At 42.6% G+C, this 22,033-nt stretch overlaps 1 protein-coding gene across 3 annotated transcripts in view; it reads left to right on the top strand.

Moving 5' to 3' along the window:
* The window catches only part of LOC120764554 (sodium channel protein type 5 subunit alpha-like), a 215,693-nt gene that overhangs the window by 124,840 nt on the left and 68,820 nt on the right, over window positions 1-22,033 (top strand). For all 3 annotated transcript variants that reach the window (XM_058419749.1, XM_058419748.1, XM_058419747.1), the window contains exon 17: window positions 18,335-18,802. In XM_058419749.1, the coding sequence (XP_058275732.1) occupies window positions 18,335-18,802 (468 nt within the window). The remainder of the gene's footprint in view (window positions 1-18,334; window positions 18,803-22,033) is intronic.

Here is a 22,033-nt window from a genome sequence, read left to right as displayed (position 1 = left end):
ACTACAACCAGCTTTTAGGAAGTTGTAGTGCACTCACTCTCTCTGCTCCTGCTCCAGCTGGGCTGTGCATGACCCAAAAAGCATCTCTTAGTGTTCAATACACAGAGCTGCAGGGCATTAACTGGCCCTGGGGGCTGAGTTCTGGCCTGCTGCTCTCTCACCTCTGTCCCATTCACACATCCCAGTACATCCATGGCACATCCACCCCTGTTCCCCAGTCCATCACTGCTGCATCTCCACAGCGGATTTTGCATTACTGGAGTCACAGGCATGTAAACATGCAGGGTCTGTGGCCAGGGAAGTGGCACCTTAAGAATTTTCCTTAAAAGCAAAATATAAGAACGGAATTCCTCCTTTAGGATCAGTCCTAGCCTATTTTTTTTCCCTGCTGTCCATTCACCTGGGAAAATACTGATGACATTTTCTGAGAACACAAAGGTAGAAAGCACCACCAATTTCTAGGGTATCAGACTATCCCGTAGGCAGGATTGCATAACCGTTATTGAATTAATGCATGATGCATGGAATTATGAAATACAAAGTGTAAGGTCATGCACTCAGCCCTGTTTAAATATTTATGTTATAGCTTACCAAGAGAAAATGTTTGAGAGTATATGTATTAGTCACTGTGAGCATCTACATCTGAAATAATTACATGAAGGTGCCTTTATAGTCAAATCTGGTTAATGGAGTCTGTGAAGTCATAAAATATCTTACCACCCAAAAAATCTAAATCTCTCAGGCTAAATAGCCCCTAAAACTATTTATTTCTGTCCCTGCTGTCCTAGGAGGCAAACTCAGCTATAGAAATCCCCATGTGGCTTGATATGCTGACCCAAGAGGACCTTCTGGTCCTGTGTTTTCCTATGGTAATTCCAGTGCCTGGCAGCAGAGCTGCTCAGCAGGGTTTGGATGAGATTTGAAGTGACCACTTTGGTTAAACCCAGTGGAAACTTTTCTCAGAAGAAGTCAAATGTGCCTGAAATCTGTCTTTATATTCTGCTTCCACATCTCAGGAAGCCTTTATGAATGTTTTTTTTGTTATAAGTTGCCCCATGAGTTGGGTAGAAACATGGAAATGTCACATTCTTTGGTGGAAGAGATTTGTGCCTGCCTACATGCCTTTCCTACAAGTCCATGTAGGACAGAGGTGCTCTGGGAGTCTCACCAAACCTCTGTCAGGTTAGAATCAGTGGATTCTCAAACTGGTCAGACGTCAACAGAACCTCATTACGAGTCATTCACCACCATTTCCCTCTTGAACAGATGAAGTCTGTTGATAAAGTGTGTTACCAGAGCTCTTCTGACAGTCACATGGTTCTGCAGCCAGGCAAGAAAGAATAAACAAGTTACAGGGTTTTGAGCAACCTGGTCTGGTGGAAGGTTCTGTGCCCATGGCAGAGGGGTTGAAAATAGGTGATTTTTAAGGTCCCTTCCAACCCAAAGCAGGAGATGATTCTATGAATGGGAGCAATGCAGAACTTCTTAGTGCCTCCACTTCATCCTGTTCTTTTACAAGAGTCTCCCTCCTGACCATGAGAACATTGTCCTGGGCACTACTAATGCCCCCTGGATGGGAATAATGGCCTAGAAAGAGGAGAAAGGCAAGAAAGATGAAGGGTCATTTAGCACAGATCCTGGCCTGACAGATGTGCAAGAGAGATTTGGGATTGGGAGGATTGTTTGGGTGAAGAGAAATGACTACAGCTTTATGTGAAGCTTAATCTATGAGAAGAAATTCACAGCAATTCCCTGCCCTGAATCACTTCCCTAAATAACAGACCCTAAGCAATATAAGGTGTCACTAGGTCCCACATGTCTATCTAATACTTTTTTTTTTTGGCTTTGTTTGCTAAAGTTGCCTTTAGTTCAATGATTAGACTCAAGAAAACAGATCAAAAAAACACAAAAGAGGCAGCTGTAATGTGTAGTGTGTAAATGTGTGAGACAGGGCTGATATTTGGATTGCATGGTCTTCAACATGGAGGCTTTGCTTCTGCATAAACCCTTTTCTAGAGTTAATTATTGAGTGTCACTAATAGAGCACCACAATCTCTAATTGAGGAACATAAGAGTGAGTCTGCGTGGCCACCTGCAAAGGAGAACTGGTTGCCCACCCTGTGGGAATCCATCAACTGGCCAGCTGTATGGGGGCTGCAGCTGGAATACTGTGGTCAGTGCAGAGTATGAAGAAATTTAAAAACACGGGTCAAGATGATCTTTTGTGCTTGCCCTCAGTGCCAGAAAATATCCCTGAGCACATTTAATTTATTAGTGTGGGAGTATCCATAAAGTCCTGTCTCACTCAATCCTGATGCTTCTCCATCACTGCAAATTTCTCAGCAGACCACGACTGGGCTTGAAAGAGGCTTATGGTAATGTTAGATTTTCTCTTTGTTTAAATGAAATGGGTACAGAAAACGATCGTTGTCTCTTGTGGTAAAACCAGAAGTAATAGTAAAATACCATCTTACAGGCCTGGGTAAAAGTGGATTACAATTTTACATTTCAAGAGCTCAGGCAGCCAAAGCATATTAGGATGGTCAAAGGTGGTCTTCAGATGGAGATTTGTGTTTCTGCCTGACATGATAGGGCTGTCACTGAGGGAAGATACATCAAAACTCCAATGCTTTTAAAAGACAGGAAGCATTAAACCAGGGAATTTCAAGTTTTACAAAACTTTTTAAAGCATGGTGAAGGGTTGTTTTACCCCAAAAAGTACAAGGCCTCTTTAATTCAGATTATCTTTGTCGAAAAATAAATGAAAATGGAATTCTGATGGCATATGATAGCCCTTTTCCAGCTATCTCCTTATTTTCTTTTCAAATGATGTACAAATCTAGAATACCAAAGGCCCATTTTTGTGGTTTTTACTGTCTGTCCCTAGAGAAATGCTTAACTCGAGGGTTCCAGCAAGACTTGCTGCCCTGAATTGAGTAATTATTTTTGCATTTAATAACAAACATGACTTACTCATGAGGGCCACTGTAGACATCCACTGTGTGAATAAAGGTTAATCTCCTTGGAGGAAAATGTAGTATTTGTATTGCATCTAATAATTAATATAAATGAAGTGGAATTTTCAAATATTGTGTACCTTCTAATTGCAAATCTAACTAGGTTATATCTGCTTGCTGGAAATTAAAGCAGGTTTGGGAAGAAGGTATGACAGCCCAAATTACAACATTCAGAGTTTAGATTTTTAATTTTCGAACCACAGTAGAGGTCTGCAGTTTCCTCAAGCTTTATATGTTGAACTTCTGCCTCTAAGCACATACTCTCCTTGGAGTGCATCAGTTCCACTTCTTGCACATTGAAAGGAAGAAAGGATAAGATGCAACTATCTGAAACCTGCGGAAAAACAGCTTTTTGCAAGGAGCAGGGAAGCCATAGGAGATCTGAAGAGAGTTCAGGTTTTTCCAAGCCTTACATGAATGCTCCTTTTCCTCCGCTCTCTCTGGACCCCAATGCTCATGTCCTGGATGCTGCTGTTCACCTTATCTGCTCTTCCAGCAGCTCCCAACATTCTGGAAATATGCATTTGTGTTTTGGTTACATCAGCTGAGAGGGCCAGCAGATAAACAGGCAGGAATAGGCACGTCAGGAACAGTCATCGTCAGGACAGACAATGAGTCATTGAAAACCGATATAGTCACGGACAAAGACCCTCTAACCCTTTAAAGTTAGAAAGTGGTATGTTTATTCACCGGCGGGCGGCACGGGAGTCATCTCCGAAAGGCGTGGCCGCCCCGAACAAGGCTCTTTGCTCTCTATTTATTTTCCAAGATCTTACATACAATACATATGCATAACCCCAGCACCTCCCATTCCCGCTCTGTATTAAAATGAGGTTATCAGTCCTTCACGCGTGCGCAGTTCTTCTCTTGAATTGGGTCGGTGGTCTCGAATTGGGTCAGTGGTCTCAAAGGATGAAGTCAGGAGAGTCTTCATCAGGTCTCTGTGACCCTCTAGGACTGTCCAAGGTCCCCTGCTTCGTGATTGATTGATACCAAGTCCAGGTGCTGGCCATTGTTCTTAGTGGTTTCAATCTGTTCTTATGACGGTTCACTTACTCCACTCTTTCTATAAACAAGCTCATAATACAACAGTTAGCTCTAGCTTGGGCATCTAATAATCATTAACCTACCATTTACTAATCTAACTTACATCTTGATCAATATAAATTTCTTCTAACCCTTAGCTAAAATCTTAACTCTTTAAAGTCATGCCTCAACAAAATCTGCCAAGCGGCGAGCAAAGGGGCTCGTGGGGCACCGGGGAGGAGGAATATTGATCAGAAAGCTGCAGGAGCCATAATGAGAGCTGGGAAATACTGGCAGCAAGGGCTGGAGAGTTTGAGGGTCCAGAAGAAGCCAGGGAGCCCAAGGGATCATTAGCGCGAAGTGGAAGTGTTGTTTGAGTCTGTCTCATCAGCTTGGATGCTCACGTAAGGGACGCAAATTTCCTTTCCCGAGTCACATGTGGCTCTGCAGGAGAGCAGCCCAGAATCCATGAATAAGCTCAGCTGGGGACACAAAGAAAGTGATGTCAGAACAGCTGTCATCATGTCACCGTCCTCCTTGCTTCTACTCATTTGTTCTTAGGTAGCAGGAACATTTGGTGTGATACTGGAGAGCTCAAACCTCAGAGGGAGGCAGCCAAACCCCAGCACATTTCCCAGCTTCTCCCTTCATAATTTCCATACCAGCTACCTGAACCCTCTGTGTCCCAAAGCAATTTTAGCTATTTGTATTCTCCATTACCCATCCTTTCTTGAGAAGTGCCTGGGAAGCAGAGCACTCAGGCAGTCGATGTTTTTGGGCAAACATCTGGCTTTATCTACTTAAGTATTTAAATATCCTCAGGGTTAAAGAAATGTCCACCAGAAACAGATGGCATCATCTGATGCTTAAAAAAAATAAATCCTGACACCAACCATCAATCAGTCCAATTGCCTTTGATGGCTCCTAGGAAAACCTCCATCCTCTTGTGGGTTACTTCAAACACAAAGATTTTGCCTGACACTCCAGGCTTTAAAAGGTGTATTATTTATCAGTACTCACATAAATAACCATAATTTATTTTATTGGATAGATATATCCCGCCCCCATGTGTAACACCAGATGCTGGTGCTAAAAAGTCTGGGGAAATTACCCTCACTGTATTTATGATGAGCCATCAAAGACTGCTGGGTTTCAAAAATGCCATTCTATGCTAGATTAAGTGGAGTCTATTCAAATCTGGGAGGTTTAAGGCTGCCTCACCCAAGATATGTCAGGGAAATGCACTTGAAAATAGATGGGAGAAGTGACTACTTTCAAAACCTACTTCTAAAAAGTAATGTGCTTCTTTCTGTCACTGCAGATTTATGAGTCTGTATCCTGCTACAGGCTCAGTTGTTTCTTCTGAAGAGTTGAGTCCTGGCACTCGGTGACTAAATCTGAGCTTGTATCTTGTGTTAGGGGACAAGTGTGTTTTCAAGGTATTATATGGTGTTCATGTTGAACATATACTAAAACCTGCCAATTTTTCCCCTGCAATATTCATCCACAGAAAGATAGATATTTAAAAATACAGCTAGCTCAAATCCCAGTAGAGGCTTCCTCTTTGATTTTCTGATTTTCTGCATACAGAAGAGGAGTGAACTTTTGCTTCTGGTGCAGCTCAAAGGAGGCTGAAAAAAAAAGTGGACTAAGGCCCTTTTATTTATTTATTTATTTGTGACATAAGGAATTCCCAAAGCCATAATCCAAAGCAGACTTGTTAGTGGACTGTGACAGATTTTGGCATTTGCTGCAGATTTTTATCAGTAGAATGATAAATATTGCTTCTTGATCTATAAATGAGTCACTGGGACATAGCAGAGAGAAATAAAATCTGTTAACAATGCTGGTGCTCTTCCATAGGCATGTTTATAAGGGAATATAAAACTATCTTCCATTAACCTTTATGGGTGCGAGGTGTCTTAGAAATATGAAGGAAGAAGAATGGTAATACATTAATTCAATCGACCCAACTCCTTGGAAACCATCCTCATGTCTTTTCTTCTAACTGTGTTTCCAAATCCAGGATATTTCTCTAAAAATATTGTTTAAGCATGGACTCCATTATATGAACTACTGACAAGATGAAATATTTTTAATAAGGTACACCATATGTACGTTTTATGTTCTCATACATATTTTATTTGTGAAGATTCTAGTGGATTCTTTGCTGAGATTTGGTTGTATTCCAGGGGGTTGAAGTTTTTATTTGGAAGACTGCAGCCCTGTTGATGTAGTAGGCATCAGTAGGGTAAACGTGCTCATTTCTTGTACTACATGTGTCCTTGATTACTAGCGTGAGTAGAGGTTTGTCAGTGGTTAAGTTCTTGCCAATAGCTGGGTAGTTATTAAAAATCTAGAAGGCATTGAGTCAAATTTAATTGGGCAGGAGTGTGCAAAGGTAGGTGCAACTAAATGTGTCTCTTTTTATTAATGTCACAGTGCAAGTTGTCTGGATGTTATTGAAAGGGTAATGACAATAGAATTATTCCTAACATGTGCTGAGGAAAGGAAATGTTTTAATGCTAAAATAGACCAGGTGGTACAAAATTAATACATTATTCACTACTCCTGAACATCTTATACTTTTGTTTAAAAAGAAAAAAAGTATTCTAAATATTATTTTTCTTCACCAATACTGAACAGAGAGCTGTTCATTCTAACAGTTGCCTCTAGAAATACTTTTAAAAGTGTATGTGAAACAACCAGTGAGTCATGTCAGACTTAACCTTCTTAGAAGGTACATGATATTTAAAAAACACTGTAATTTATCTTTTCCATGTACAGTGCACATTCATATCTGGATTTCTCCACCCACCACATATGTGGCAACACAGTCTGTGGCTTCCCAAGCAAAAATGCCGAATAATGCATTTGGAAAAAAAATATAGTACACAGGATCAGATGCCATTTTCCTGCCTTTTGGGATCTTATTGAACCCCAAAGAAATTCCTGCAGTCAAATGGGTCCTGCCATTGGTCTCCTGCTACCATTCCACTTTTCTTCATCTTTCTGAAATTCTATTCTGAAATTGTCTATGTCTTACTGTGTTAAGCTTCTCGAAATTCAATAAGTCCACTGACCCACACTAACTGAGGAGAATCTCCAACAAATACAAATCTACTCCATCAATTTTATATTACTGCAAACAAAACAAAGGAGAGTAAAACTATTGATTTTTCATCTCTCTTATAATTTTTATTTCTTTGCTGCTATTTAAGTCCCTTTTGTTCTATTTCCTATTACCCAGATTCATGTGATAATTTTTTTCCCCCTGTTTTATTTGGGTCATCCTTAGCCGGAATCTTGCTTAAATTAGTTCTAATTGAATATGAACCAAATCTGCCATTCCTTTAATTATCATCTACTTAAAATGTATTTTCTTCAATTTTGGTCAGTTCTGGCCTTCATTGTCCTAGAATCAAAGAGTGGTTTAATGTTGGAAGGGACCTTAAAGATCATCTCATTCCAACACCACTGCCGTGTGCAGGGACACTTTCACTATCCCAGGTTGCTCCAAGGCCCTTCCAACCTGCCCTTGAATTCTTCCATGGATGGAACAGTCACAACTTCTCTGGGAAACCTCTTCCGGTGCCTCACCACCCTCACAGTGTAAAATTTCTTTCTTATATCTAATCTAAATCCCTCCTTTTTCAGTTAAAAGCCATTATCCCTTGTCCTAAGTCCCTCTCCAGCTCTCTTGGAGCCCCTTTAGACTCTGGAAGGTGCTCCAAGGTCTTCCCAGAGTCTTCTCATCTCCAGGTTGAAGTCCCTTAACTCTCTGAGCCTATCTCCACAGAAGAAGTGGTTATAATTCCCTTTTTCATGTTGCCTCACATCTCTGCTGTAATCTTCCTAGTCTAACCCTTAAGAGCAAACGTGCTCCTGCTTCCACATTGCTTCGGACTCCTGGTTTCCATGACATCTTTGAGCTCCATCTCACTGTTTATCTTGACTTCACCCTTCCCAATACTCAAGCAAGTCCCAAGATGCTGACCTGAAGCCTTTTGAAATTCTTGTAATTAATTCAATGCAAAAGGGGTTTTATGCTTTGACCAAGCTTTGCCATCTGTAGGTCCTAGTCATATTTTCTTATAGAAAAGGTACATGCCAACTGATCTTAGCATTTGGGTTGAAATATACTTGATGTTTTCCATGCTGAATTTTCATGGAAAATTCCGAAATCTTTGGGGATGGATGGTTTTCAAGGAGCTCTGCTTGCAGTTTATGCTCTTTTTAGTCTGTTTTCAGCCTCCTCCCCACCACAAGTTCCCTTCTCTTTCTGGCCCCCCTCACACAGACTCACTCATTGAAAATACACTACTAAGAGCACACTCTTGCTCCTTGTGTTATGAATTCTTTTGTACAGATGTTTCTTCCAGGTAGACTTCCCTGTCCTTTCTCTCCTCCTGTAGTTCTCGACTCACACATTTGGATGTTGTTCTGTCCCGTTTCTGGGAGATTCAGCAAGTGCAAAAGTGCCTGCTGAAGAATCTCTGTTTGAAAGCACAGGCAGGGTTCTTCCTCTAGAAACTGAGGCATCAAAACAAACAAAATGAGTTTGCCTTGGTTAGCACATTCCCTGGCCACCCCATCCCAGCTGGTGCCTGGGCATTCAGGGAATGGCCCTGGCTGGGGAAAGCAGCCAAAAAGCCATCCTGCCTGGGGAAAGGCAAATCAGCTTCTAGCCCTCAGGGGTGGGGAGCATGCCCTGACTGGTCTTTGTTTGCTACTGAGATGCAGTTTTTAGATCATAAAATGTCCAAGCTCCCTGGCCCTCTGTTCCTGCTTTCTCTCTAGCAGACTGCCACAGAGAATAAACCCATAGAACTGTTCTTAAGGACACCTGACACCATCAAATTTCTCCTTTGCTTACCCATCTTACTTTTAGTAACCCCAGTTGCTAGGATTTCTTCCAGACACCCAAGACACAATTAATAAATAAATAACTTTCAAATTTCCACATCAGCAAAACACCTTTGTATTTTCTGATAGAAGAAGGAAGTCAGAGATGAGGTCATCTTGCCTGGAAAAAAGGGTTTGCTTTGATCATGTGGTGGAGCACAGATTTGGATTGAAGGATGCTGGTAGCCAATCCTCCTTGAAGTGCTTTTCTTAAGTTTCTAGTAAGTTTTCTCTGAAAAGCACAGCTCAGAGCCAGCTTTATCCTGTACAATAAGGTGTACATCCACCTCCTTCCCTTCTTTCCCATGGATATCTCCCTGGGAATTTAGGAAGAATTAAGAAATGTGGAGAATTAGCCAGAGCTCAGCCAGAGACCCAGTGGGGTGGGCTGACCACTGAGGACACCGTGGGACCCAGGAGCAGGTGCTGGCAGATGAAATGGGTCACTTTTTAGGACAGTAGTGAGGTGGGTGTGTCAGCACCTCCTGCCTTGCGGGGCATGGCTTTCATTTTGGAGATGTAACTGGCACCAGTGCTGCTAAATCCTCCCATTTCTTTAATGAGGTGTGGGGGTTTGTCCCACTCCTGAGTCGTGGGGCTTCTCCAACAGAGGTCTGTGAAAGCCACAATCCCAGCCTTGTGCTGTGAAGACAGGAGATTTCATACTGTGCAAATTTACTGGTAGAAATCTATTTTGGAGCTTTTTTGAAAGAAGGTCTCCTGGCTGGCAGGCAGCTCTGTCACTTTGTTCTGCCCTCCCAGGAATCTGCACTTGCAAAACGCACAAAATCAGAACCTCCTTACACCTCCCAAATTCACTGTAGAGGTATCCTTTTCATATTTCACTTAATAGGAAAGTGTGATTTTGTCGTGGAACCCAAATTATAATATTAAACCTGGGGAATGGATTAGAAAGTAAGATTTTTAAAGGAAATCATGTTCTCTCTGAAATAAAAGAAAAAAAAATTAAAAAAGGAAAAAGATAATATTAATTATTTCTTGACTCTCTGATTTAATTTTCGAGTCCCTCGGCTTACCCTCATGCTGATTTTTCACTGGTGTAATATATTGACCACGGGGAGACGTTACTTACTGTATCTGTTATCACTGTTTTTCTTTCAATTTCACTCTGTTTCCACGTGGGGGTTTTTTATCCTTTTCGTTCTCTGTGGCTTACCTTTCCCCAGATGTTTTCTGCCATGTGTGAATGAGAATTTCCTCCTTCTCTTGATCTCCAGTCCTGACTGCCCAAGGGACATGACGGCCTTGAGATGACTGAGGGCAAATCTTAGCACAGTCCTCGGTCACGACTGGGTGTCCCGCTCTCTGTGGAGGTGTAGGATCTGAATTGGGAAAGGATGACTCCAGGGATCCCACTCTGCCTGGACTGGCCAGTGTCCTCCACGGGAGCCTCCGTAGGTTAGGCTTGGTGTGGTCTTCAGGTAAAAACTGCAGAGCTTAAACATCCAGAATTAGGGGTTTTTTTCCTTGTTTCTAGTCATTGTGTAAAAACTAGCAGAGCAGCTGTTATTTGCGTGCAGCCAGCGAAAATATTCCAGGGATAAGGCAGGTGTTTCCCACTGATCATCACTCCTTGCAGGAAGCAGCAATAGCAAAGACTCTCCAGTGTGTTCAGTCAGTCCCGCTGCACGGTCTGTCTTGCTCTCTGATTGTCCTTGACATCCTCCTCAGCAGGACAGCCAAACACTTTTGTTGACTTAGCAGAAGGGTGATTGTCTCTTGGTTTGCAAACAATAAACTTTCCATGGTTTCCCTAATGTTTTTGGGGTATGTTGAGCCTGTAACATCACAAACACAGCTGGTTTTGTTGGGAGAAGTTTTCAGCTGGACTTGTCTCACAGCACGTTTTGTCTGTCTAGACAGTGGTTTGAGAAGTCCACAGCAGCTCTGATGGAGCCCTTGCTACTCTGGTGAATTAATGTTGTTTTGATATCTGATGAAAAACCTGCAGGAACATGTTTGTTTTTATGTCGCAGCTCCAGTAGTGGAAAGAATTTATCTGACTCCTCTCCCCATCTCTCCCTCCTCACATATAACATTTGGAGACTTAGAATTTCAGATCAGGAAACACTTGGTTTCCAAAGACTCATCTTCTAATACTTCTAAGGGACATACTTAGGAAAAAAAAAAAAAAAAAATCACTGAAAGTCATCAGCTACAAAAGAAATCTAAGTGCAATCGTTCCTGACCAGATGTGCAGTGGTACAATTTGTCTGCACAGTTATATGAACGTAGGTGGATAACACACAAGTCTTAGCAACATGAGGCAACCACCAAGCTGTGGCAAGAGGTGTCAGGTTCTTGGATTGCCTCAGATTTATGATTCTAGGACTCTGTTTCAAGTGACAAGGTCGAGGCACCTCTCTCTTCCATCTTGTGGGGTGCTGCAGGACCTGGGGATGAGGAGAGGCAGAGGCTAGAGGTTGGTCCATCCTCTGTAAGGTGGTGAGAATAGGGCTGAGGAATCTGCCCAACTAATTACAGATGCCTCTTAAAGCTCTGAAGTGAGAAATTGGGTGATCATTCCCCACCCCAGCAAACATAGGTGATCACAGCTCCCCTCTCTGCCCTGCGCTGAGACAAACTGCTCAGAGACAAACAGCGGCACCCAGAGACACTAAAACTGCAGGGAAACATAAAGTTCAATACCTGAAGAGAAGAATGGTCAGTGAAACCCCTAGCTTTATTGTAAATACCACAAAAACATTCAGGCTAGAGGAAACACCCTCAAGTCACCTCGTTCCTAGAGTCTGCCTGAAGATGGCTGAAGCTGTATCAGCTTTCCTACTTATTCTTCATAGGTCAGAGGTAAAATTAATCCTTGTTCTTCCCTTTTCTTGGTAAATAAAAATCATTCACATGAAATTGTTGAAATTACAGCCACTTTTTGCATATGAAATAATTATTCTTAGCATATTACTTTTTTCTTTCCTAAGGATAACATCCACTCTCATTACCATCATGAAGTAGTTCAGAGATTTTGACTTAGGAAATAAACGATATTTGCTGCGTTGTTCTTATTAAAATCCATTTTCTTATATTTGAACAGACAAACCAGTTGTTTCACCTAAGAGATTAATATAGATTTGATGAGAAAAAAAAATACTCTTGGAAGAATTGGTATTACAGCAGCACTAGAGTGCCCCACTACCCTCCTATCTGCAGCTGCTGTCCTGTTTGTGGGTTCAAACACTGTCCACTTGGGAAGTTGTGTGGCTGCAAGGCAGGAAATTCATTTTCCCATTTCCATGTGCTTTCTTTGCTGCCTTGGGCAGGAAAAGTGAAGGAGATCGATGATGCTCCAACCTGTGCTCTCCCTCACTCGCCCCAGGCCACAGGGATCTCTTGCCAATCTCGTGGTATCATGATCATTTTGACAGCAAGAAACTAAGACATCAGAAGAATAGGATTATGAGATTGACTGCAGGATAAAGAGAAACGGGGCTGGGAGGATACAAGTTCCTTATGCAAGCACAAATAGCTGAAAGAATAAGAAAGTGAATGTAGAAAATAACTGATCATGTAAATTGCTTTTTGCAGGAATACTGTCTCTTAGTAGACTTTGCCCTAGGATGAAAACATACAAAGGATTGGAAAATACACTTCCAAGGAAAGAAACAATCCTCCAGAGAGACTGGCTATATTACTGACCTATTACTGCAGATCTCATTCTTGAACTTAGATCTAACGCTTACTTAGTGCAATGAAAACCCCTTTCTGAGCAGTTTTTTCTTTGCAGCTTACTGGATTTTGCCACAGTAAACAAAATATAATAATTGGTATATATATTGTTAGGCTTGCTAGAAGGTCTCCAAAGAGCAAACTGCATCTTTGCCATCTGTGCTTGCCAAAGAGCAATGCAGATGTCCACTGCCATCCATGAACAGGAAGGAAGAAAATCAGATATTTTCACTGATCAGAGGATGCCTGAGGAGCTTCTTGCTGATCTGTATCTACCAGGCAGTGCAGATGTATGGGCCCTGTTTTATCCACAATAAAAAAAGATATTAAATGAGCAGCTGATGATCCTGGCAGGTATTTCACATGCACTGTCTGGCCTTTCCTATGCAGCTGAGTGACAGAAGTGACAATGAGCTACCACAGGGTTACAATTTGGATTAGTGGCTCACTTTTTCCATGGTAGTTTTCACTGATGGGGGTAATTTCCTGCTCTGAACCCTGTTGTTTGGCTGGCTCCTAGGAGATTTCTCTTTCACAGGGAAGCAAGGTGTCAAATCCCCTCCCCTCCTTCTGGGTGACACCAGTGAGGACCCAGGGCAGTGAATGCACTGCTGAGTCAATTCACAGGAGCTCAGGAGGCGTGCACACTGTCTAACTGAATGACAGATGGAAGGTTAAATACATAAAGATTTATATTGCTTCACTTTTGCCAAATCAAGGTAAATAAAAAGATGGAAGGGAAAGGAAGTAGTCTCATGCTTTTGTTCCAAAAGTATTCTAACTTCAGCAGCAGTGCTTGCAGATACACCTTCAAACAGGATTTGATGAGAAGGTGTCATCTGAATCGATATTGTCTGATTTTGCCCTGTGTTGACACAAAAGGAGATGATGGAGCTGAGACATTCAGACTGCAGCTTACCACAGCAGCATATGTATCTCCCAGCCTCCACCAGCAGCTCCTGCCTAGAGCTTTTTGGGGAGGATGGGTGCTTCCAGCAGCCTGTTTCCTCCCATGGATCGGAAGCTTGGAATCAGCCTCACAGATCCAGGCCTCTGTGCTTTTCACTTGCTGCCACTGCAGAATTGGTGCAGTACTTTGCACAGTGCCTGGCTTGTTACCCACATTCTCCTGCTCGGGGTGGGGCTGGAACACCCTGAGCTCCCCTCTATGCCCTGGGGAAGGCTTTGGTTGTAAAGGCTGGTCACCAGAGTCCTGGAGTGTGACTGGCACAAAGATGGGCTGCCTGGGCACCTGCTGGGTGTGACAATGGACAACATTGTTAGTCATATGATTTCATTTTAGATAGTCCTGCATGGAGCTGGACTTGATGATTCTTTGAGTCCTTCCAGCTTGAGATACTCTTGTGCATGTCCAGAGCAGGGCAACACAAGCCATATGAAGAACAACAGATGGAGCTGGGGTTGTTTAGCCCGGAGAAAAGGGGACTCAGATGTAACCTTATCACTCTCTACAACTCCCTGAAGGGTGGTTGTAGACAGCTGGGGGTTGGTCTCTTTCTCCAGGCAGCACTGACAGAATGACAGGACAAAGTCTCAGGCTGCATCAAGGGAAATACAGGTTGGGTATTAGGAAAAGGTTTTTCGTGGAAGGAGTGATAAGGTACTGGAATGATCTGCCTGGGGAGGTGGTGGAGTCACCATCCCTGGATGTGTTTAAAGAAAGACTGGATGTGGCACTCGGTGCAGTGGTTTAGTTGAGGTGTTAGGGCTGGGTTGGACTCAGTGATTTGAAGGTCTCTTCCAACTTGGTGATTCTGTGATTCTGTGATTCTGTGTGGCTTGTTTGACCTGCATCTACCTTTAATCCAGCCCTGAGATACAAAAACCCAGACTTGCTTAGTCTTTGGTGGTCACTGCTCAGCTCATCAACATCCCCTGGGATGCCAGACTGTTTCCATTGTCTGCAGACATCCTGGGAAAACTCCAGCTTAAGCACCTCAGGGAGGCACCTGACATAAGGCTGGATTAATCTGATCCTTTGTGCCTTATCCTGGCACAACCAGAGTCACGAGCTTTGGAAAAGGCATTAAAAGTGAGAAGGTCGACGAGAGCAGGCTGGATTGTCATTAGGCTAAAAGCTTAACATAATTACACTAAAAGAATTTGGGGTTCTTTGAGTGCATCTGTCATTTGATTCCCAACCTCAAAGACCAAAAAAGTGACCTGCTTTCACAGTCTGGCTGCTCGGTGTCTCTGGAAAGCAGGTTTCATTTTAAGGGGATCTATACAGACATACAAATCTGCTTTGCTTTTGAAAACTGAGGTAACCTTTAGTTTGCTTTCACTCAAACTGAAAGCACTGCGTTAGCAGCGAGGAGGACTGGGTATCATTAGTAACCTTCTACAGGAGATGTGGTGTGTCATGGGTTAGGCATATATTTTTCTGGAAAATGCAGTGTACTGTGAAATGTGGGAATAAGTAAACATAAAGTGCTTACTCAGCAGTTCATTCTGTTTGAATGCATTGCCCAGCAATGCAACTCCGAGGTTACCTGCTCATAAAGGAAGCAGGGAGTGATATCTGAGATTTATTTTGGGCTAAAAGCATGACGTGGAAATAGCTCTTTGTGCAAAATGTCAGCTGCATTTCTGGGAAGCAAATAAGATTGCTTTAATAATCCGTGGTAAAGAGCAATGCTAAGATGCTACCACCTATTACACGAACCTGCAGGTGTATCTAGACAAACATATCTGATGTCTATATGTAGCTTGATGTCTGAAATGAATAGAGAAAAGTGAAACAAGGCGTTTCAAACCTTTTGTGAACAGCAGAGTTAATGAAGTACAGGATGAAATTCAGTTTCAGATAACGAAATTCCTGTGCATACGTGGAGATATTCATGGATGGAGACGTCTGAGCTACCTCTGCTCTGCAGAGGTCTAGGGCTTGACACAGTTTTGCCTGAGGACCACTGGGTTTACTGCATGTATCCATCCTGGCCTCCAGCTGGACACAGATCTCCCATAACAGTGTGTCCCTCTGGGCAATTGCCTGAGGATGACTTGGGCATGGAGGGATCAGCTGGCACTCGACATACTGTCACATGCATTTAGCCCTGGCATGGTCACCTGTGCTTGGTCAGTCTCTGTTGTCCACAAGATGAATTTCTGATTGAAATGAGGCTTAGATGTACCATTAGGCCCTCAGGGTTTGGTGTCTGAGTCTGGAGCTGGAGGCAGCTGCCATCCTTGATGAGCAATTCAGCCCCCTGAATTTGGCCAGTCTGTCTCCTCCTGCAACACACCGGGATGCCCTGGCTGGATGGCAACTGGAGCTTTGGGAGGACACAGACCTCCTGTGGGTCTGGTGCAGATACCTCAGACACCCTCCAACAGCAGCAGACACCTCCGTTAAGGTCATTGAATTGTACCTATAGAGTCCATAAGATTTTTATTCTGGATTCCTTTATATCCCCTCCCTTCCTCCGGCTGCCTCCTCTTACATACACATGTGCTTATTTTCAGGACAGTTGTAGCAATGTGGTTATCTCTGCCACCTCACCCTGCTGTCAAACTGAAAATGGCTAAAGGGGATCTATCAGAGCCCTCTTCCCTGATGGGCTCCCACCTGCTTGGCTGCACTTCCACTGCTCTGCTTTCAGGCAGCACCACTTGCAATACCTGCGAGTGGGGTGTGAAAGGAAAGGCTGATTCCCACCAGGCCACCACAGCAATGAGGAGACCCACAAAAGCTGTCAGTGTGCTGGGCCAGCTGAGAAACAATTAGCTTTAATCTCACTTTACTTTAGAGCAGGGCAGTGCTCGGGGCAGCGATGGTTTGTTCAGTGGTTCGTAATGGACGGGGGCATCTGCTGTGCTACCAACTGCTTTTGTTTTCAATCACAGTGATTGCAAAGGGTACTTTACAAAACAGCACTGGCAGGGCTCTTCAAACGCAGTGTCATCAGAGTGATTAGGACCAGGTTTTCAGAATTCTATCCCACATATTCTGAATATTTGAAATAAGAGGGAACAGGGTAAGGGGATGATGACAGAAAAAGATTGTGGCTCTTTGGTAAGGCCCAGTTAAATAGAAGTACTTTCCATGCAGTTTATGTTGGTCTAGCAGGTTTTATCAACTTAAAGTACTATCAGAAAGAGAGAAGTTAGGGGGCTTACAGGTATTTCTGGGAGCATTAAGAGATCACAGAGAAAATACCTGCACAAAGTCCATTTTATTGCTGTAAATGGCAGGAGTGCTGCAGCGCTGACCTCTCCTTGGCTGTACCCAGAGCTGGCACACACCCACCTGGTATAGGCAGCAGTTGAGATGTTACCAGGCAATTTGGGATCGGTTTGTTTGAGGGTAAATATATTTTAGCTGGTATTGGTTTGAGTCACCTTTACACTGTTCCTATCATCCCAAGAATCCACCTCCAGTGTGAACTTTTTGCCCTGATAAATCCAGCACAAAAGCTGTCATTTATTTCTTCTCAGACCATGAGCAGATGTAATGTTCAATGTACAGCAACTGAGGACCAGCCTGTGAGATGTATTACTGGGGGTGGCCTTTGAGAAGAAGCCGGTTTTATTTGTTGGATATAATTGTATTTATTTGGGGCACGGGTGTAAAAAGAGGTTTAAACCATCAAATACTTCAGTTAAATGCCTAGTTGTGTCTAATCTTGCCACACACTGCCAGCAAAAGTAGAGAGTTCTGAAGCGGCAAGAACAAGAAGAAGGCAACTTACAATCTCAAGTTCAGTTTGGATCTTTTCATAGACGTGTGAAAATCTTAAAATAGTTTATTTTCCTGACTAGTAACAGCATTTTCAGAAACAAGCCTGCTTCAGGAGTGAGTCCTGTGCAGATTTGGCCACAGTAATCTGTTTGTGATGGCTTGTTTTAGCCTGGAGGGAGAAGGTTTTGAAGCTATATGACCTCTGAGGTGTTTATTCACAGTCACAATAGATTTCCCTCATGGCCCAGAGGATATTTAAAACAAGACTGTCTGAAAATGCGTACAAATGTTTAGAAATGTTTCCAAATGTACAATTTGGCTGAAGTGACTTGCCTCTGTACATTATTGTCATAGAATCATGGAAGAATTTGGGTTGGAAAGGACCTTTAAAGGGCACCCAGTCCAAAGCGCTGCAGTGAGCTGGGACATTTTTAACTAGATCAGATTGTTCAGAGCTCCATCCAACCTGACTTTGAATGTTTCCAGTGGTGGGAACCTGTACCTCACCATCCTCACCTTCGTAAATTTCTTCTGTAAATCTAGTCTGAGACTCTCCTCTTAGTTTAAAGCTGTTTGTCTTCGTTCTAATACAACAATCCTACTAAAATGTTTGTCCCCATCTTTCCTATAGACCCTGTTTGAGCCCTGAAAGGCCACAATGAGGTCTTCCCAGAACTTTTGGGGGTATTTTTGTATTCCGTTTCTGAGCTTTATGTTTTATTTTCCATGTTTTGAGGTGTTGGGGTGGGGAAAGGGGAAGGGAACATCAGAGTGTGTTATTGTCCATGCTAAACTTCTGGACCTGAGGTCAATTTGAAAATGCCTACAGAATCCTTTTCCTGCTGAAACCACCTGCAATTAGAGGGATTAACCTGACAGTGCCACAGAGGAGACGGAACTCAGCCCCTCCCGTTTCCAGGACCACGCACGCTCCCTCCGCATTCAAAGGTCACCAATTTCCTTTTAACTTTGCTTGTTTCAGGTGCTCAACCTGTTCCTTGCCTTGCTGCTGAGCTCCTTCAGCGCCGACAACCTCTCGGCCCCGGACGAGGACGGGGAGATGAACAACCTGCAGCTCGCTTTCGCCCGCATCAACAGGGGCCTTAAGTACGCCAAAAAAGCCGCCTGGAACTTCTGCTGCAATGTCCTCCGGCACCCCAAGACCACGGCTGAGAAGAAGGCCATGATGAAACTCGCCGCCCAGAACCCAGGAGCCCTCAACAACTGCATGAACAGCCACGCCACCGCCGAGCTTGGCAAAGACATGGAGAACCACAAGGAGAGCCACGCCGAGGATGGAGTGAATAAAAATGGCGAGAAACACCTGGCGATTACAGATGAGGATTTTATGACCAACCCTGACCTGTCCATTTGTGTTCCTATTGCTGTGGGAGAGTCGGATATTGAGGAGGAGGATGAGGAGCAGAGCACCTTTACAGAAATGGAGCAGGTAGGCAACTAAAATGTTCGTTAATTTCAGCTTATTAAGATGCCTTTTGTTCCCACCCTTGGTCTGGATCCTTGGCTAGTGATGCAAATGTCCTATGGCCTAATCCTGCCTTTGATATGCTGTTAACTTCAGAAGAAGTTACAGATGCATATCCAAGAGCAAAATTCAGTTTCCAATAAGAGGAATTTCCTTTCTTTGTATTCTTTGGCCCTGTCTAGATTAATTCTTCTAACCAGAGCAATTAAATCCTTTCTCACACAGCAGACCAGTTCTTTTCCCTTTCAGCTGAATCATGGGAATGCTACAGAACAAATCTTATGGTAGTGGAGGATTTTTCTCAAAATGGGCACTGTCTTGGTTTGCTTTGTGCAACAAGAATTGAGGCCCAGGTAGTTCTCTTTGAAATACACTAAGACAGAGGATGATATGACAAGGCGCCAGAGAAAAAGAGAAGATGTGTTATCATTTGTATTCTGACAAGAGAAATAGCTATTCGCCTCCTCTTTGCTGTGACATGGCAGATTTTCATTTTTTTTCAAGAGCACTCAGTAGTAAAGTCTGAAAAATCCTGTGCAGTTTGAAGTGTTGTGTGAAATGAAGAAGAAACATCTTCAAGGGAATGCTTTTTTTCTCTCCTTCTCCCCCTCTCCCTTTCTTACCAGCTTTATCTCTTGGCTCCACACACCATATCTAGTTAATGTTTTCCAGAGCCTCCAGCCTTGATCCAGCACCTTCTGACACTGGCTGAAACCAGCGGAGTTCAGCAGGCACTGGATTAAAGCTCCTGCTCCAGATCCAGCTGTCAGGAGGGATCCTCGATCTCGTGGTTGAGGGGAAGAAAGTTTGAAAGCAAAACAGTTGTTAGAGAAGGAAAGACTGCTGTAAAAAAGCTCTAAGGAAGGAATGTGTGTCAGGAGTTGGGCACAAATCAGCTGCTAAAAGTTAATTTCTGCTGCTGCATTGTTGAAATCTCTTCAGTGTCAGTGCTTCACCAAAAAGTCTTTCACAGTGATCATCTCACTGGGGAGTGGAACAGCAAGAGGTCAGAAAACTGAATCACCCAGCTCCACTGTCCAAATAGAACCCTAAGTAACAAAAAGACCAGTCTGCAATTTTTGGTAAACACTTTTAGGGTAGGGAGTTTTGTGTCTGTTTAGGGACTTTTATTGAAATGATCTGTGCATCAGTTTGGGTAGTATGAATAATATCTAGGTTTTCTCTTTGAAGTCCTCTATTTCATGGCTGTAATTGAACAAATAAGCAGTGAACATTCAAAAAGTGAAATAGGAATGCAGTAGATAAAGAAGAGAATTGGAAAAAAAGAAGTAAACTTCATGAATTGAGATAAAGAGAGTTTAATAGGAAAAGAAAGATATATAATAATAATAATGGAACAAGAATATGCAAAACAAGTGATGCTCAACACTTGTTGACCAATGCCCAGGCAGGTCTCAAGCAGTGGCCCTTGGACAGCTTTTCCCCCAGTTTATACACTGAGCATTTTATTCTCATTCTCAACTGAAAACACAGCCCTATACCAGCTACTGGGAAGAAAAGTAGCTCTATCCCAGATTAAACCAGGACTGTTCCTTAGTATCAGGTGATCTGTAAATATTGCCTGTAAATATTGCCTAGTGTATATGTGGATGATATTGTATAAACATGTTTAATTATGGAATTCTGGGTTTGGTGATTTTTTTTTTTTTTTTTTTTTTTTTTTTTTTTGTCTTTAAAGATGCCCAAACCTTTCTGCTATGTCTGACAGATGGTAACAACCTCAAACACTCTTAATTTTTTTTTTTCCTTTCCTTGAAAGCAAAAGCTTGTTGAAATTTTGCAATCGAGTGTCCATGAGGTCTGGAAGTGTGTGCCTGTGCATGCTCATGGGTGTGTGTTGCACCACTGCATCATTCCTCTCTCCAGATAAATAGTAACATTCACAATTACAAGAGAAATCCCAGCGCAGGGCATGGAGGGCTTGGGATTTTTATGTCGTAATGTGCTTTAAAAGTATAGAAATGCAGATTTCTGTTTAGCTGCACTATGTCTGGTGTGTAAATTAGTGGAAGAAACAGGTTACCATCATTTTATACTGTAAATATGGAATTAGAGCTTTAGTAGGATCTATCAGAGTCATGAGAGAAAGAGCTGATGTAGAAAAACAGGCATTTCACTGAAACAATTTTATAAATAAAAGTTGATTTGGAAATATTAAGAAAACTAATAGTTTCAATAATGTTGAAACGTCATCCCATGTAATAGAAACATTGGGGATTCAGAGCGAAACAAAATGGGGAAACAAAACCCAGAAGAATAATCAAACCAAAATACTGCTTTCCCACCATATCTTTTAATGAAATTCTCAACAAATATTAGAGGAACATTGTTGCATTACCACGAGATATTTGGATTGCAGTGAAATAATGTGGTTCACTGCTTGCATGTGCATTAAACAGAAGGCATGGAGTTGAGAAATGAATTAATTAGCTTTGTCACTAGTGCTTTTCAGGCTTGGACAAACAGCTGCTGCAGGTCACGGCTGCTCCCCTGTGCAGAGCCCTGATCAATGGTTTGTAGTTTTTATCTGCAGGTCTGAAGGGTCTACTGCTGAAAAGGTCCAAAGAAGCAGCGAGTTCATATATCCAGAAACCAATTTTAAGAAATTCCTAGAGGGGAAAATGTATGTATACAAGGCTGTTCCAACTCAAAAACTCAAAATACATTGGTATAATAAATAAACAAAAATAGGAAGCAGCTTAACAGCAGAAATGGTAATTGTGTGATGAGCTTTGCATTTGCTTTTATGCAAAACCCTAATAAATTTGCACAGCTGTAAATATCTCCAAAAGGAGCAGAGCCATGAGAAAGCAGATACCAACAAATTCAGAGATCTGTCATTTTTACTGCTGTCCCTTCCAAAGATGTATGATATCTGGACTCAAGAGAAAAATTCTCTAGGTCAACATGTGGGTTACTGCAGGAGAAATTATTGTATCTAAAGGCTGATATGAAATCCCAATTCCCTGGATATTGAGTTGTGGGGTGTTTCAGTGGGCTGACCCTTCTGCCAAGGACATCCCTGGGGACTGTGGGGAATAAACTTCCTCACTTACTGCAAGAAGCATTAATCCTGCAAGCTCCAGCTCCATGGGTGTCCTAACCTCCTCCCCTCCAGGATGTCCAGGATAACCAGATTAGAGTTCCCAAAGGAAGAACAGCATGAACAAGGGC

Source organism: Hirundo rustica, chromosome 1 (genome assembly GCF_015227805.2).
Source record: "Hirundo rustica isolate bHirRus1 chromosome 1, bHirRus1.pri.v3, whole genome shotgun sequence".
NCBI classification, from domain to species: domain Eukaryota; kingdom Metazoa; phylum Chordata; class Aves; order Passeriformes; family Hirundinidae; genus Hirundo; species Hirundo rustica.
Note: the sequence above shows the minus strand (reverse complement) of the source record. Positions and strands in the feature narration are given on the sequence as shown.